The sequence below is a fragment of the Macrosteles quadrilineatus genome, unplaced genomic scaffold, assembly GCF_028750875.1.
Source record: "Macrosteles quadrilineatus isolate MER2022 unplaced genomic scaffold, UCM_ALF_1.0 Scaffold_9__3_contigs__length_116548681, whole genome shotgun sequence".
In the NCBI taxonomy this organism is placed as follows: Eukaryota; Metazoa; Arthropoda; class Insecta; order Hemiptera; family Cicadellidae; genus Macrosteles; species Macrosteles quadrilineatus.
Genome location: NW_026542602.1, coordinates 106361285 through 106379373, shown reverse-complemented (window position 1 = coordinate 106379373; position 18089 = coordinate 106361285). Strand labels below are relative to the sequence as shown.

The 18089-nt window shown below is 34.8% G+C and overlaps 1 protein-coding gene across 1 annotated transcript in view; it reads right to left on the bottom strand.

Moving 5' to 3' along the window:
- Positions 1-14049, bottom strand: part of LOC129003708 (juvenile hormone esterase-like) — a 28408-nt gene extending 14359 nt beyond the window's left edge. Inside the window, exons 1-9 of the mRNA XM_054432004.1 lie at positions 13941-14049; positions 12886-13011; positions 10913-11063; positions 9683-9868; positions 8007-8203; positions 5864-6032; positions 3055-3239; positions 2557-2692; positions 2025-2148 (exon numbers count right to left, since the gene is read on the bottom strand). Of these exons, the coding sequence (XP_054287979.1) occupies positions 2025-2148; positions 2557-2692; positions 3055-3239; positions 5864-6032; positions 8007-8203; positions 9683-9868; positions 10913-11063; positions 12886-12939 (1202 nt within the window). The 5' untranslated portion in view covers positions 12940-13011; positions 13941-14049. The remainder of the gene's footprint in view (positions 1-2024; positions 2149-2556; positions 2693-3054; positions 3240-5863; positions 6033-8006; positions 8204-9682; positions 9869-10912; positions 11064-12885; positions 13012-13940) is intronic.
- Positions 14050-18089: the final 4040 nt, after the last annotated feature.

The following is an 18089-nucleotide window of genomic DNA, read 5'->3' as shown; positions in this document are numbered from 1 at the left end:
ATCGTGAAATAAATCACTCTGTGACGTTTTAATGTATAGTGTACATGTTGCTCGAAATCGAGCAATTGCAAAGAAGTCAAGTAGTTATTTTAAAACAAATAACTTATTTGTGAAGCTGGTGTACTATTGATTTAGGATACTGCTACTGCAAATAGACATTTAATTTATGAGAACCAGATGAAACATATATACTTTGAAGTAGACAATACATTTAATTGAACCAGACTTGTAATTGACTTTGAATAACGAAATTAGACATTTCATTCATTTGAAACAAAATATATACTAATGAGATTGGATACTGCAAGTATGCATTTCATTTACGAGAAACATATGTAACATTGACTTTAGAAAATTATTTGATTATTATGTCTGCTATCTGCACAGTATTGCAAGCAGACAACTGCATTGTACACCTAGTGTAAATTACCTGAAATGTAAAGTTAAAACTGTAAACGTTTCTCATCCAAAGTCCCCGTGCGATCCCTAGTGTTCACTTGGTAATACATGTGTATTACAAAGTATAGGGTGTTTTCAACTCCCCACGTGAGTGTTAACGTTTCGTAAAAAGTACGAGTTCCTGTATAAGGTAATGTTTTTTCTTTTTGCGAAAGACTCTAAAAGTAATGAAAGGACATTTTTTATTTACATTTATTTCGATAACAAACAAGTGTTTTTGACATATAAACAAATTTTTTTGCACAAAACTTGTGTGTATTACGATCCCCCCCCTAAAAACTGTTTTTTTAGTAGTACATTTTAGGAAAAAATAATACCTTTACCATTCACAGACATAATATAATCTTTTCAAAATTATATATTTTCCGGATAGTACATATGCTAGTTATTCAATATCAAACAGTTCAGGTGTTCAAAGTTTCAATGACAAAATACATATTTTTTAATACAACAAATGGTTTATATGCAAAAGTTGACCAAATACACACACAAATTGCAGTTGGTAAAAGAAATATATTATTTACATTGTATAACTTAAAATAAATAACTCTTTCATATTGGAAACAGTATACAGTAAAATAAACTTAAATAACAACAAAAAATGTTATTTACCAATTATTAGTGTTAATACAATTATAACAAATATGTAATAACGTGGTGTCAAAAACACCCCACGCGAGTACATACGTTAGTAAAACCCGCACGAGTAGTTAAAGGTTAAAGTCCCTTTAGCATAGAAGAAGTATAGCAATTAATTAATCTGTAAGTATATAACAAAATTACATAATCGTTTGACAGGCGACGGTAGGTATATAGATACAATAATGCGGCAACGGCTGCTGACAGTATTACAGCGGAGCGGACAGCGCAGGAACTTGTGGCGCTGACTGTACTACACATTCCACTTGGAGATATGAGACTCCACTCAACTTTTGGAGTTATGAGACTCTGGTTTAATTTTTACTTGGACTTATGAAACTTTGGAGTTATGATCACTTGGACTTATGAAACTTTGGAGTTATGATCACTTGCGCTTATATTTTTCTTGGAGTAATGAAATTATCCCTTTTCGGGTACTTGTAGTTGTGAAACTTTGGATTAAATATAATTTGGAGTTATGATCTCTTGGACTTATGAAACTTTGGAGTTATGATCACTTGGAGTTGTGAAACCTTGGAGTTATGAGATGATCCCAATTAAATGACCTTTTACTAGAATGATTTGTTTTAGTGCGTCTATCCGCTAGAAGCTTATTTAATTTACTATTTCACAAACTACAATACACTTGTAATAAAATACTACTGTATATTAAAGAAAAACAATTGTTTAATTCAGCATTAATTAATGTTCTGATAAAACTAGTCTCTTAAAATTTCTACCCATACTTATTAAAATACCTCCTCCAAATTTGTATGCAATCAGGAATAAACCCAGAAATTACAAAAGCCTATTATTGCCATCTGCATGTAACTTAACAATGTTTTTACCACTTGACTATGTCATATAAAAAATATGTCATATAGAAATGTTAGAGCAATATGTCTTTTTTTACAATACAAACTTACAAGTGTTGAGCAAAGTTTGTCCACATTTTGACCAACTTCTTGGATAATTCCACATCGGCAGGTACCTCATCTGCAGGTGCATTTACTTTGAAGAAGAAATAGAGGTCGTCTGCATGTGCAGCTCCTGAACAGACATACTTTATGCAATGTATAACTTAATATCCTCAACACATAAAAAGTTGGTTCACCTATTGGGAACAGTTTGAAATACCATAGATGTTTCTTACTTCTCTAGGTTGATTGTAACATAATAATAATACAATAATGCAATAGTTCATGGGAACAAAATTCAAGCTGCAAGTAGCCTAATGGATTACATATTTATTTTTCAATAGTGTCTGACTGCTGTTGCTGTAAACTTGTCTTCTTCCTGAGGATAAACAATGTTTTAATTAATGTGATATTTTTTGTTTTGTTTTGCTGGAGGCCTCCAACTCCCCATGTTATACAGTGAAAAGTTTACTCATGAGTTACTTACGTTAGTCGTTAGTTATACATGTTACTTTAAATCATAATCTCAGTAACGACTCACCAAATCTACCAGTGCTTCCTGTTGAGTAAGTGATGGAATTCAACCCTAGGTAACTGAATAAATAAAAGTACGTCTTCTGCCTATTTGATCTCGCAGCCCTGTAAACACCATTGATGAAGGAGCCATCAGAGTACAACTGAAACAGTTAAAAGATCCCTTTTACAGACCTTTTATAATTCAATTTTCTAGATATTGAAGGATGTTCTAAAGTCACCCATAAGAAATTTCCTTAACAACCAATGTTAAAATCACCTTTACAACACTATTATTTTAAATATTGTGTCGTAATATTAATTCTTTTGGTCAAGAATACAATAATTCTATATTTTTCTTTTCTTTTCTCACTGTTGGTACACATTTTCGTTTTTTAATGAACAAAAAGTAACAAGATAATTTCTTTTTACATAGTGGAGCACACCTATATAAAAATATATTGGATTAACGTCAAAAAAATCATTATCGTTTTTAAATTTATCTGAAATGTGATAATTATTGTACCTTTACAATGTCCAAGTAATTCTTCCTAGCAAAGTGTTCATCCCCAAGGTAGAATTCTTTTAACTTTTTGGAGACAAAAACGGGGTCCTCTGCTGTGTCGTTGTATTGCAGATTGACAGGCAAAAATAGAGTGTAGTTTGAATCTAACCCAGCAAACAAAGTGTCTGTAGGATCCTGATACAAATCTGTAACATGTTGTTAGGTTAAGTGGTAATAAAATTGTTTAAATTCACTCTACACTTTTAGAGAAATCTTTATATTGTGGGCTTGAGTTTGACAAAAAAAAAACTCCACAGCTACTGTTGTTCAAAGTCGATTTAGGACTCGTTATGATAAAGACCCACCTAATGGGAAGTCTATCTACAAGTGGAATAGGAAATTCAGCATTGCCGGTCATGTGAACAGAGAAAATAACACTTGAAGGCCTGCGGTAACTGATGCCCAGGTTAAGTGAGTCCGTGCAACTGTTACACTTAATACAACGCTATAAGTCCTAATCAGGGGTGCCCAGAGGGGGGAATTGTGGCGCGTTTGCGCCACAGGAATTTTTGGGGGGGACTTTTTTTAAGGGATTTTGGGGGGGATATTTAATTTTTGCTAGCTGTCATAATGGCTGTATAATTTTGTACAAGCAGTCCGAAAAAGTGTTTCTCACTAAAAGTAGCTCACTATCAACACCAACATTTTGCCGTTCGAAATTAAGATTGCTTCTAAGAATGGTAAAGCACCTTGTCAGACGTAGAATTTTACATGCTACATATGTTTTGTTGGTTCTTTAACTCCACCATAGTCAGGATTTACAAAAGATCCCCTTCTGGAGGTGTCGTCAGTATACGTTACAAACATTCAACACAAAACACGAAACGATTACAGAGAGGCTTATCAATTCACGCGCGTACATTGCCGTCGGCAAGACTGGAACTGGACTGGAAGTAAACTGAATCGGGTTCAGGTTATGACGGACCGACGTGGTCTCTGAATTGTCTTCTGCGTTTTCAACAGCTGATATTGGACTATTGTTATAGTGACTGAGAAGAGTATTGAAAGTATAATGGCTTTCATAATTAATTGAGTGTTTTCACTCAAAAATATTGTGCTGTCCCCAATTTTATGTATTCATATATTTCAAACTCCTCAAAGTATTTAAAAATTTCCATTCGTGCAGTACTGTAGAATTTCGAGACCATCATTTATATCCAGCATATAAATTGGTTATTATTGTCAATAGTTTTGAATGGAAAACTCAATTATGAATCCCGTTATATTTTCAACATACTCCGTCACTACAATTAGTCCAATATCAGCTTTTGATAACGCAGACGATAATCCAGAGACCACGTCTTTCCGTCATAACCTGATTCAGTTTACTTCCAGTCCTTCCCGCGGCAATATACACGCGTGGATTGATAGGCCTATCTGTTATCGTTTCGTGTTTTGTGTACAAACGGATTGTCTGACAAAATACGTTCCTACCATTTTAGTCACAAAAGGCAATCCTGGGGCTATCAAAATGAATTATAAGATTACTTCGTCACAAAAACCTTTTGTTCTGGTAACATAGTATTTTGCCCGGCGATTTTTGTAGAAGGCAGCCTGGAAGTGGCGAGCAACAAGTCTGACTTATTTCGTGACTCTGCCTATAATTTTGAAACAATTAAGATACTTTTTGCCAAAGTATTATTAATACACTTAAAGCTGTTTGAATTCTTAATACCCTCTAAACATTAAATCCACCTAACATATTGTACAGTTACAGTACTGTGTTGGAGTAGAGTAATTCACCGAGTATAGACCTATTGTTGAACGTGTTGAAGACGTTGTCTATAGCAATACTGAGCACATGTTGGCTGGCAATACAAATTCGGAATTTTGTAAATTGAAAAACTTCTAATTCAACCATTACTTAGATATGTATTGTTAAATGACGTTTCCTATTAAACGTTTAATTTTGATTCTCAATCAGCAAGTTTGTTTTTTGTACCTCAAGTTTACTAAATACTTTAAATACTCGTTTTATGAGGTAAAGGGAAATTGTCAGATAAATTGGTGGGGGGAGGGTAGGTTTAAATAGACGACAACATAAATTGGGGGGACTACTCCTTTGGTTTGGGGGGGGGGGATTGCGCCTCTGGGTTTAGGGGGGATGGGCACCTCTGGTCCTAATCACACAACTAATGGCTTGGAGAAACAAGAAAAACTTCTGAAAATGTTGTGTAAAGCAATATCATGATGGGAATCTCACAACATTCTGAATTCCCTGTTTAAGTGACATCAACGACCCTATGTTGTGTTGGCCTTCGCTTAGCCCAGATTTAACTCTTGTGATTTCTTTTTGAGGGGTTATGTGAAAGACGAAGTATTTGTACCTCATCTCTAATTAAATCTCTTGCAGCTGAGAAAAAGAGTTTTTGCTGCAATTAATCAGCCCACTTTTCAGTGGATTTGGTCAGAACTGAAATATAGGAGTGACTTATGATATGTAAACCGAGGTACACATATTGGTAACATAGGAAACATTTTGTAACACATAGGAAAAATTATTTGCGACCCATGGAAAATATGTACTTTCTGAAAATGTTAGTTGCATTCTCCTGTAGCATTCTATGTGCATTCCACTGCAGTGTTGGATGGGAGGGGATATGAAAGGATTAATTTATTCCCGTCATCATTGTTCTGTTTGAAATGTACCTTTCAAAAAAATCAGTGCAAGTGGGAAATAAATATTCAAAATGAAAAGAAAACAACTTATATCTCATCTTAAAATTGAATAAAATTTGTAAAGTCCTCTACAGCCATACTCTGTACTTACAAGGAGGCAGGTTGATGTCTAAGGCCTCCATGTCTGTGACTCCAGCTATCATGGGGACAGCTGTGGGGACAGTGTAGGGGTCAACTGTAATGAAAGGATCTTCTGATCCGGGAGGCTCAATCACTGGAGTCAGCAGGGTGACCTTCCTCATCAAGGGGTCTGAATTAACCTGTTACAAACAGGGAAACAGGAGTCAAACAGTATCAAATTACTGCCAAGTTTTTTTCAACATTACCCAACATAGTCACAACTTATTTTTGTTTGTTAATGTTGATTCAAAGTTTTAAAAATGTTTGTCAACATAAACTGTTAATGTTTTTGTAAATATTTATTATTGGCAATAGATAAGATTTACAGGTCAACGACACTACAGGATCCTTATTTTAAGGTGAAAATAAGCAAATGATGTGTTTTGAATGAATAATATGTCACATTTATTCCTTACTTTACTAGCATCATATCTTGTTCTTTAGCCAGGATCATTTATTTTGTTTACACTTACAGCACCAAGTCTGAGTAGGTCTGGGTATTAGTTCGTCAAACCTAACCTGCGAGCGCTAGAGAGCATGTTAACTCAGTTAATTAATGCATTGCACTTACAAGTATTTTGCGCTGGTTCGAATGCAGTACATGTACAATCCATATTGAGCTTGCTAATGTGTGGTTCAGCACCTTAATATGTCTAGATTGGGTGGAAGTGAGTTAGGTATTGCACACAACACCTGCTTTGCTTCTTTTTACATCAGTACAGAGGACACAGATTTTTTTCTTTTCAGCGAATTTCCAATATAGGAAATAAGCTATTACTTTAAGTCTCATGGTAAGACCTAGGACCGGGACCAATTTGCTTTTTCGTTTTGAGGTCCCCAGAGGCCAAAAACACTATCCGTTCAAATTCGTATATATGTGTTCGTTAGCGCAATAACTTGAGCAAAATTGACCCGATTTTGATTAAATTTGGTACAAACGTGTAAACCTACGTTTATTCGAAAGTGTTCGCGAACTAGCATAATTGGACTATGGGAACGGAGGTTTATGGGGGGTTTTATGGGTTAAAAATTTTTTTTCCCCATTTTTGACCCTAAAAACACAAAATTTCATCATTTCTCTCCAAACAATTTTGTAAAGCTTGAAAAAAGAAACAATTTTAATTCTGTATATTGAAGCATTGTTGTATGCCCAACGGTTACGAAGATATTTAAAAAATTGTATTTTTAAAATTCCCATGTTATTCTTAGAATAAATAAACTTTTATAGTTTGCTTGTTTATGGGTATATTTTAACCAAATTTGGAAATTTTGTTTATTTCATACTATAAGCTATCAACATTGCAATAAAAAACACACCTCAATATCTTCCCTGTAGCAGCAAACCTAAGTAGGCTACTCAGTAAAATTAATGTTTTTTTTTTAATAGTAAATAAATACGGTATGACAATTTTTAGGGAATATTTTAGTAGAAATCCAACCAGGTAAATGGAAATTCGCTTATTTATTTATTTATTTATTCTTTCAACAGTAACACCATTTTAAGGGCTTAGTCTACAGGTTAGCTGCGGCGGGGGTATATTTTTGTTAAATATAGGAACATTACCAGACTAGCACTCTATTAGCATAAATCCACTCAGCTACACAGCAGCTATATAAATTTAGCTAATACTGTTAACTATAGTCCACAACCCCTTACTTTCACAGTGAGAATACTGATTGAGTTTTTTATGGAAATAAATTAGTGTTTTATAACGGTCTATTATAGTATTTACATTTTATAATCATTCAAGTATTTTTTTAAAACACTAATCAATCTGAAAGGGGAAAATTATATCATTATGCCTATGCAAGAAAAAACCTTGAAATGTTAGTTAAAAACTCGTTCGCCCAATGTCAATTTATCAAAACATACAGATGAAAACATTATAAAAATGATGTAACTAACATAAGCAAATGTTATACGTGATATATTTCGGAGAAGTAGAATGACACAGCATTGGTGTTTTTTTTGTCATTTAAAATTGAGTTTAAGATGTAATCCTTAGTTACTCTGGAATATTAAATCATAGTGAATGTAATATTGTAGCTATATTGCTGTGTACTCTAGTCTGGCAAACTTTACAATTTATAATCTATAACACTGAAAACATTACCAAAAGCTGTCCAAGTATTATTGAAAATCTTTCAGCTGGTACTGTTCGTAAACAGTCAACAAACTCATGGGAGTTTGTTTGGTTACAAGCAGTTCTTGCAGCGATAAAATCGATGTAAATCTGTTGAGATCCAGGAGGTTGGAAGGCCCAACAGTCAAACGATGAACCACTCTGTAATATTGCTGATCTGAACAAACCTACAACAGATTCATCACATCTTATAATGTAGTGTATAGGTATGCTACAACTCAATATAGAGTAGGGTACAATCAAATCCTAAGCTATATATTAAGCTAGTATACAGGATCATTGACTGTGTAGTGTGTAAAGAACTCATTCATTTCCATGTTATGTAGCCAGTTTAAGAACTAGAAGTTTTTTGGGACTACTAGTTGCAGAGGGACATCCTAGCCAGGAATAAACTGTTTCAGATGGTAAAACCTTTGTTTGCCAAAACCATTGTTTGCTTTACATTGTGTAAAACCTATAAACATCACGTAATACCTACACTTTATAGAGTGTTTTTATTACCACTGGTTTTAAATGTATTGCTATTATTGCTACCTTTTACGGGGTTTTTTAATTGACCGCTCAAACTGCAATGATTAAATAAATCAATATATTTTATTTTGAACATCCGGTTTAATTTTGCTAGGCATTTGGTAAATAAATAATGATAATGTTATGTCATGCATGTTCACATAATAAAAATTCACCATATTTCAATGCACTTCATATTTAGAACTCAAATACAAATTAAAATTGAACCAACAACCACTTTCCATTTCTGAATATGTGAATTAAACGTGACAATTATAACATAATTACAAATTATGACTGGGACGGGTGTCGTCCTGTAATCCAGCTACTAGGAGGTCACGAATTGTGGATATTTATATTCACCTATTGGGTCTGATGATGATTGGAGTGTCCAATCGAAATTGATCACCACTTACCATCTTTTTTGTATATTTACCGTCTTGTGAGTAACAGTATAAGCGTAAATATATGTTTTAAGACGTTTCTTTTATTTACTTTCCGGATATTTATAGGGATGCACTGTGGATGGGATGCTCCCTGGAGTGGATTAACGTCTGCACCAGTGAGTACTACAACTATCCGCAGTACTATCCTGATAATAATAGCAATTTGTTAATTAAAAGAGGAAAATGTGGTTCGGACTCCACTATAAACTGTTGGTCCCTTAGTTGCCATTGACTGTATGGGATTAACAGCTGTGTCTAAGAAATATGTCGGCATTAATCACTAACAAGACTACAAGATCGTCCCACTCATCCTTCACTCGTATTTGGGTTAAAATACGCACATAGTGGCGCCCCCATCTTAAATAGTTGATAATTGATAAGAACATGTCTGAACGTACTGGAATTGAGTCACTGACAGAATGTGCTGATTTCTGTTGAATACACCAACTTTTTAACCAGACAAAACTCAAAGAACAACTTGTTGCAAGCTATAGCATATTTTATGTAATAAAAAATTGTCACAGCAACCAAAAGTAAGCTGAAAATAATTTCAGACTGCAGTACACTCTGTGATTGACTCATTCAACAATGTTCTTTGGAATAATAATTGGCCACAGCTGGTCCATATATACATGGGATGTATACTTCAGTATTTAAAGGTCAATGATGGTATGAAGATAGTTCTTGTACCTTCGTGTGATGTAAACTTCATATGATAGTGGACACTGGCTGCTCCCGCACTCTGGCCAAATATGGTTATCCTTCGAGGATCTCCTCCGAAGTATATGATGTTCCTGTGAATCCAGCGCAGAGCTAATCTTTGGTCCTTGAGCCCAAGGTTTCCTGGCAATGCTGGGTCATCCAGGGACAGGAAACCTGGGAATCAAAAACAAACAATACTTTTTGATGATTTCTATTATGATATAGTCAAAGGTGACTTCAAGCTTACAATATCTTATTTAGACAGGTAGTTTGAGTTAGAATAATAATGCACATTAAACCAACTTCAAAGAAATCCTCTTGACAAGAGAGTACATATTATAGTAAAATCATGATTGTAGAATTTTCTTATTCTTGACCAGAAATTGTGGTCTACTTAGGGAAGTGAGATCATGTTGTGTACTTTAAGATGTGACATGATCTAAGCTAGAATGTTCAACTTCATCTCGAAACAGGAATATGAGGTAGTATACTAAGGCAACAAAACCTATAGGAAACCAGTTTGCTTCTCTTCCAGGGATGAAACTACTGCAACCTGGGTCCAACCCAATCAATCAAGAGTTCCTAGGATCTCGGTAGTGTGTTGTGGTAGTGTCTAGAAAATAGGTTGGCTTGCAGTGGTGTTCCAGGAATATTACAAGATGTATAGAGTGGTGACATAACTGCACACCCCAACTTGTGTTGCATGTTGAGAAAGAAAGAAAAGCATCTGCAGATTGTATACAAGAAACAGATTGTTGACAACAAACTGCGTCTCAACCTGTCCCAGAGGCAAAGGTGGCCACTGTCGGGTATGGAGTGACGTTTACCTTTACACAGAGTCTGTCCCACCCCTATACTCCATACTTGGGATGCTAATTCATAGGATTATCCCTCCTTACCTAACAAATTAGATGGGACAAAGCTTATTATTAAACTTTAAATTGACATCCTGTTCTAAAGGAGCTCCATTTTCACCAAAGTTTTTTGTCAACTTTTGTTGTGAACTGTACACTGCTTGCTGAGCTGAACTCAAATTTGGTCTAGCTTAGCTCACAAAAATGTTGGCTTTCATCCTGCATCAAAATACTCAGTTTAGGTTCATTAACATGATTTCAGAATATGCAATAAAATTTTAAACCATATACATTTTACTTGTACTTTTGATGAACAAATAAGGTGTTCGCTTATTATTATTGTCTTTAAACATGTTTGACTCACCTAAAACTCCCACTCTGTAGTTTAGAGTGACGAGAACTATGTCTTCATCTAAGAAATAGTCTGGTCCGTATGTGTAACTGTAGGCAGAACCAATCTCAAAGCCACCACCATAGATAAACACCATTACTGTGTATTTCGGTTTGGGTGTAGCCTGTGAATTAACTACATTTAAAATACAGAAGATAACTTTTATTTGTTTTCTGATCCATCTGTGATGATGTAATTGAGGGAGTTGTTATATCATCATCAGACTAGTAATGGAATATTACTTCAATGGTCTCTATCACGGGGAGCGAGCTGGTGTTGAGGCCCGGTTCAGATCCCGCCAAATCCCCAATGGATTTAATCTAATCTAAGTGATATGATAATGCCGCAACCCCTATGTCTAGCCTGCAGTAATGTGAAAAACTATCCCGGGCTTGTGCTTAGCGTCCTATTGTTTCTATCATGGTGGAAGGATAAAATATAGGTGTGAAGCTCCCGTTATAGGCTGATGTCACCCAGGCAAACTGAAAATCACCTGATTGTAACTGTCATCTATAATTATATATTTGTTTTGATTTGTTATTACAATTTTTCAAAATAGTGCAATGGCGTTTGCAATCTGGATGACGTCAGCCTATGACGGGAGTATCACACCTATGTTTTATCCTTCCACCATGGGCAGGCCCACCTTTATAAACAGACAGACTGGGCATATGCCCAGGGGCGCCGGTGGTTTGGGGGCGCCCGCCGTGTGCCCCTCAACCACCGCCCACCCGCACTAGTAAAAAAGGGGCCACCACTTTTGGGTTTGCCCAGGGCTCCACTGACCCTTAACGCGGCCCTGACCAGAGGTCTCTATTATAAGCCAGTTCAAAAGCTGTCCAAATAAGCTGTAGTCATTATGTTTCAATAGAAATTACAAATAAACGGTATGAGCAATCTGACACTTACTTTCTCCCATTAGCTTGTCAACAACCTTTATTATGGGTAAGCGGTACTTTTAAAGCATGATTGTTTTAGCAATCCGGTTGCACTATTGTATTTAGAATCATAAGGACCATAACAATTTTTTAAATCAAAACCGGTTTTTTCCTAAAATTCAATTTTTTGTTATTTTCCGGTTTTTGAAATGGTAAAGTAACATAAGTTAAAATAACTTTTGAACCGTAAATTTTGGTACGGGATTTGTACCATTTTGTTAAGAATTTTAAGGACTATAACATTTTACATTTTTATCACAATCTTTCGGCCCAATTTTGAGAAAATAGGTTTATTTTAATTTATTTTATGGGTTTTAATAGAAAAAAATTGTCATTAAAAATCTAAATTTCAAAAAGATGAAAAAAACCTGGAGATACCATGGATTAGTACCTACATAACAAATTTAATCAAAATTGGACCACAGTCAGACAGACATCACTTCGAAAACCATTTTTTGGGTCCAGGAGGACCGAAAACGGATAGATCCACTCAAAAACTCAAACTCAAAAATTTTGACGAAAACAATACTTTCTCCATATAGGGGAGAAAGTAAAGATTGATTACCATGTGTACCTAAAACTTTAATTTGAATTATTTTTTTGTAAAACCTTTCTTATTTAATTAAAAAATATATCTTGTATACAAATATAAACATTATGTAATCTTTCATTTAACTTGCTTTATAGTTTTGACCAACCAATTTTTTTTATGTGATGATTCCAAAATTTTTCCGGAATGACTTATTAGTACGGTAGTTTATTGTCCATCTTAATAACACAGACAGGTCAACTATTCCAGATTGTACGAAGTACCTTCCCTTACCCCCACCAGTACCAGTTACTGATGGTTTAGTTACCTTTACCTTGAGATGGTAAAATTCAACTTTTTATCAAAATGAGCTTCTCATTGAGATTTTTACTAGTATAAAGAAGTAATTAGGCTACTGCAATGGGTTGAACAACAGCTCTTGATGTTTTTAAGTACATTATATAGCATTAGATACCAACATGTGGTGTGTAAACATTGAGATAAAGACAGTCTTCAGCTCCAACGGGGACCATGGCTTGCAGACATTCTTGGCCGTCTTCTGTAGCATCCAGCTGACCTTCCCATGGTAGAGGAGGCTGTGGTGGCTGAAACAACAAGACACGACAATTAGTCTTATTGAATTGCAATTGCTTTGCTTATTAATTAATTATTGTTAGAACTCTCACCCAGGGGTTTTACCCTCACTGATGTTGTATAAGATCATTACGGTACATATAACAAAAATTGCATTTAATCAGTGTACTAACAAGCCTTTTTGGATACAAAGTTTGCATGTATAGGGTATTATATAGATGCGCTTTATTCTACAAATATGTTCCCAATGGACGTCTGTTGAAATCTGCTCCCATGCAATCTTGTCCCAATACATCACTGGTTACACTATTTAACCACCCATTTCTTTCATCTCTTCTTAGACCTTTATTCTAAATTTAGCTAAAACTTTAACATGGGAATGGAATTTTCTATATGGTTTTACCCACGAATACTTGAAACGTGGTTATATCCATAGTACATGGTATAACAATTTGGGTGTAACAATAAAATCAGCTGACTGAGAAGGAAGTTGGTTAGTCGGTGGTTAAGTCGGTAGTCACGGACTTCGGGCCCAAGGCAGCGATGTCGTGGGTTCGGATCCTGGTCACTGCCAAAAACATTTCATCAGTACAGTTCGCCTTCGTACTGTACCAGCTCACCCTTTGCTTTGCTAGATACATTCCACGTACGGGCAGTTAGTCTATTTGGACGGGCAAATGCAAGGTTAAAAGAGAAAGACGCCAACAATCTCTTAAAAAATATAAATAAAAAAGTTTTTGTTTGTCATTGACGACAGATTTCAAAAATATATTTCCCATTGTTATTGAACATTTTTTGCCAGAATTGGTGTTGCAGTAACTAAAAAGTGGACTAGTGTTGGGAATTCACTGACACCACTTATTTACATTTTGATTGTTGGATTGCATTGCTAAGTTGTATGAGTTGTACTGATGTACTAAAGTGAGTGTCTGACACATACCCTGAACCGGAGTGGGCCCAGGGGTGGAGCTGCGTATGGAATGCCCAAGTAACCCTCGACATCACGACCGCCCCGTGTGGTGAACCATCGCCCCAATATTGTCCCCTGGGGTACCTCAGCAGTAGGCGAGTCTTGGGTACCACCCCAACACCCAGGGAGCAGCAGAAGCACCAACCAGAGCATTCTTGAAAGAAAGCCAACTACCTAAATCAAACTAAAAGAGGTATTTTTTCTTGGGTGGTATTTCCATTTGATTAGATTAGTTTTCAAATACATAGTAATAATTGATGTATAAACAACTCTTAATTCATTGCATCTTTATGAAACTTATTACCTATTTGGTTTGTAAAACTGTTGTGGGAAAATATTATTCAAATTGATGTGAAGTCCTTAAATAGTTGTTTCTGCAACTAGTGTGCAATGGCATTTTGCTGCACATGATAGAAATGTTTACTCACAAGCTGCAAGCGAGGTACACATTATATTTGTCCTACAATTACTATCAAGCATATAAATAATTAATTAGTCTTTCAAACACTTAAAAACACATTTTGGTTAGATTAAAAATCTAAACGTTGAATGAAAATAGAATGTTGGTTAACACAAGACAACAGGTTAAGTATCAATAGACAAAGGCTGGGAGATTCTGCACCAGCTGATGATCGTAGTCATAGTATCTTTAAGTGTTGCCAGCCTATTTTCAAGCATATACGTATTACGTGCCTAATAAAAGCACACTGTTTTGTGTAGTTTGGTTGGAATACTGGAGTGTGGCAAAAGGAAATAAATGCAGTAATTAGCTACTTTGCTTTGGTCAGTGCAAGAAGAAAGCTGTGTCAGGTAACTGAAAAAAAGGTGTAAAACCTAATTTTTCCATCTGACACTGACTGTGGAAATTCTTCTGTAATTTATATGCATGATGCAATCGTTAAATGAGCTAGAAAGGTTTGATTGTATAATCTTTAAGGCAAATGGATCAAGTTAACTCACTAACAGCTAGTGAGTAAAAAAGCAGGCTATTTCCGCTATTAGCTAGTTTTAAACGTCATCTACTAAATCCTAGTTATCACTTGTCAACAAGCTAATACACTTGGATAGTTTTACAATCCAGTTTGCTTGAATTTGGTGGCTATAGTTCGGCCGCTTAAAAAGCGACCTGCGATGGTAACTTAATGCTAGAGGAGGTCGTTTTCTAAGCGGCCTAACTATAGTGTGTAAAGTTGCCGGCTGCGGGATGAGTCAATTTTCTGCAGAGTTGTAGTCATAATCAAAGAGAGATTGGCGATTTGACTGGGCTAGTTTACAAACTATGTGTAATTAATTGGCAAATAGCTAGTAAACTCCCCTTGTGTAATTGAGTCTATACTTTGAATTGGTTTAAATCAATTCCACACGTACAGTAATGTTAATTTAATATGAACTCAAAAATGTGTTGTTTTTAACAAAACATAATATTTAGCAATGAAATAGGTGTAAATACATACATGTATCTCGTAAATAAAAATTCCTTGACAAAATCTTTCCATGAGCCACTTTTACATGTTGTTCACACAATTAAAACCTTTCAATGGCATACTGAACTGCCACTCCGAGAATATTGCTTCCTGTTCTAGTGTCAATAGCTACTGCCTTATCTCTGTGTGATTGTAATACTAGAACTAAAAGAATGTACCCAGTAACCGAGCTAGTGTGATAAAATCATTGGTAAACAATTCGATATTGATTTTACACTCTTTTCAAGGTTAACAAGATAAATGAGGTAGGATAATGTGTTCCATTCAAAAGATTATATAGTTTCTTTTCAACGAAACAATCGTTCTTACTTATAGGGTACAAGTAGTTTGATAATTAACAACTTAAAATATATACAGTATAACCCCTGACTCAGACAGATGTGCTCATTAAAAAAAATCGTCCACTTTAAAGACATGTTGCAGCTAGATGAGTTTCCAGTTTTTTTTTTTCTTTTTAAATGTGTTCGTTTTTTCTTTTTTTATCTCTGGTGGAAGGTGACTAAACAGTTTAATTGCCATGTAATATGGACCCTTTTCCAAAAGAGACAATCTATGTTTCGGCACAGAAAACGTACTACTATAACCCAGAATGCCAACCGCATGGTAAAAAGCATTAAGTGTTTTGAGAGAGCTTTGCCTGTCAATCCGTAGGCAGCGCCACCAGCGTTGCTATGCTATTGCATGGCAACGCTGGTGGCGCTGCCTACGGATTGACAGGCAAAGCTCTCTCAAACCGCTTAATGCTTTTTACCATGCGGTTGGCATTCTGGGTTATAGTAGTACGTTTTCTGTGGTTTCGGGTACCGCAGAGTGTCTGATAGCCTTTTAGGATGGCCTAACAAGGATGGCCTTCTAGTGAATTTCTATAATAGTGAACTCTATAGAATAACACGGTCGGTAAGACCTGACCTAAACCCAGGACTCTAATTTTATTTCCTGTAGTAGTCGTTTAATTTAATGTTATTTAATTAGGGAATAAATCGCACATGTTTAAGGAAAGTTTTCATTGTTAAAATACAATCAAACAATGGAAATTTGCTTATTATATTATGTTGGTTTGCTGCGGCAGGGGTATCTGGTATTATATTTACCTACTATTACAGTGTCTTCGTAAATTGTGTCAAGCAAAGAAAAGAATGAACCAGTTCTGTTAAATTGTTAGCTACACTATTACTGTTAATACTGTTCAGTGATATATTTGAGACACCCTCTCATGATATCATTGTTTCTAAGCCACATAGGTAGGGTACTAGTTTTCTCTCTGCATTTCACCCTTAGAAACAATACCATACTGATGAATTAAAAAGCAATTACTAGAGTAGGGAATAGGATTAGCACTCACATTTCCCAAAATGATCACTGAATTAAAATAGGAGTGAATAACTTTCAGTCTGTTTATAAGAATTACAGTTTATTACCAATGACAATAAATAATTTTTGTACAGAAACAAACAACTAATATCAGGCAGGGCGACAAAGTTTTGCTTTAATGATACAGTATTAAAAAAAAGATTTAAAACTTTGCTTTAATGATATTTAAAAAAAATTTTAAACTATCTTTTGATGTTATAAAACAGGAAGACTAATAAAGAACAACAATAAAAGACAGCCATAAAACAGCCATTTTTATGGTAGACAGCCATAAAAAAAGACAAAAATACTTACTAAAATGTACATATGTATAGAATAATATATAAAAAGAACTAAATGTACACAAGCAGTAACATGTACACAAATACTGTGAAACAACTATTAAATACATGTAGAATGAACTTTGATATTATTTACGTGTACAAAACATTAATCTTACAATTATTATGTCCTTAGACGGAATAAACAGATGAACATAGATAATAAATACATGTAAATACCCAGTTGAATGAGTTCCTTTGATACAACTCTTTCAGGTAAGAAAACTAAAAGCAATTCTAAGAAAATATCAACATCACAGACTTAAATAATTCTTAACTAGGTTGCTATTTGCCATCTCAACTAACAGTTTCTATTAATAGTTTAATGCTTGAGTAGGAAAACCATGAAACAAATGTTTAGAAAGATTGGATTATAAACAATCCTTATCCGAGAGTTACAAATTTGCCTCTGGTGTTGTCTGGAGGCATACAAAAAAGAAAAAGATTGACAGGATGAAGCATGACTTACTGTAAGAAGTATTCTTTTAAATAAGTGGGTATTCAAATAGGTTTCCACTTTGAATTTTTATTCCCATAGGTACTAAGATCTGAAACTTTTACTAAGAAATAATAACTATGACTTTTTGGCTCAGGCTCTATTAGTATACATTGCCTACTCAATAAAAAAATAATACAACTAAAGTATCACTTGCAAAGTCTAAATCTCAACTAATTCACCGGTTACTCATAAATTTATTGTGTAGATGTAGAGTTTTAAAACTAATTGGGTATTTTCTTAGCTTGATGTTGTATGTCTTTGTTCATCAAAGATGTCAAACAGCTTAAATACATTCAAGTAGTTTTAAAACCATCCCTCTACTGGCAGCCAGTCTTTTTTGTGTAGATGTTTGTAAGAGATCAAACCATAACTCTTTTGAAGGCACAATAATAAAACCTTTTTATATTTTACCTTACTTTCCAATATAATTTTACTCTATAAGAGT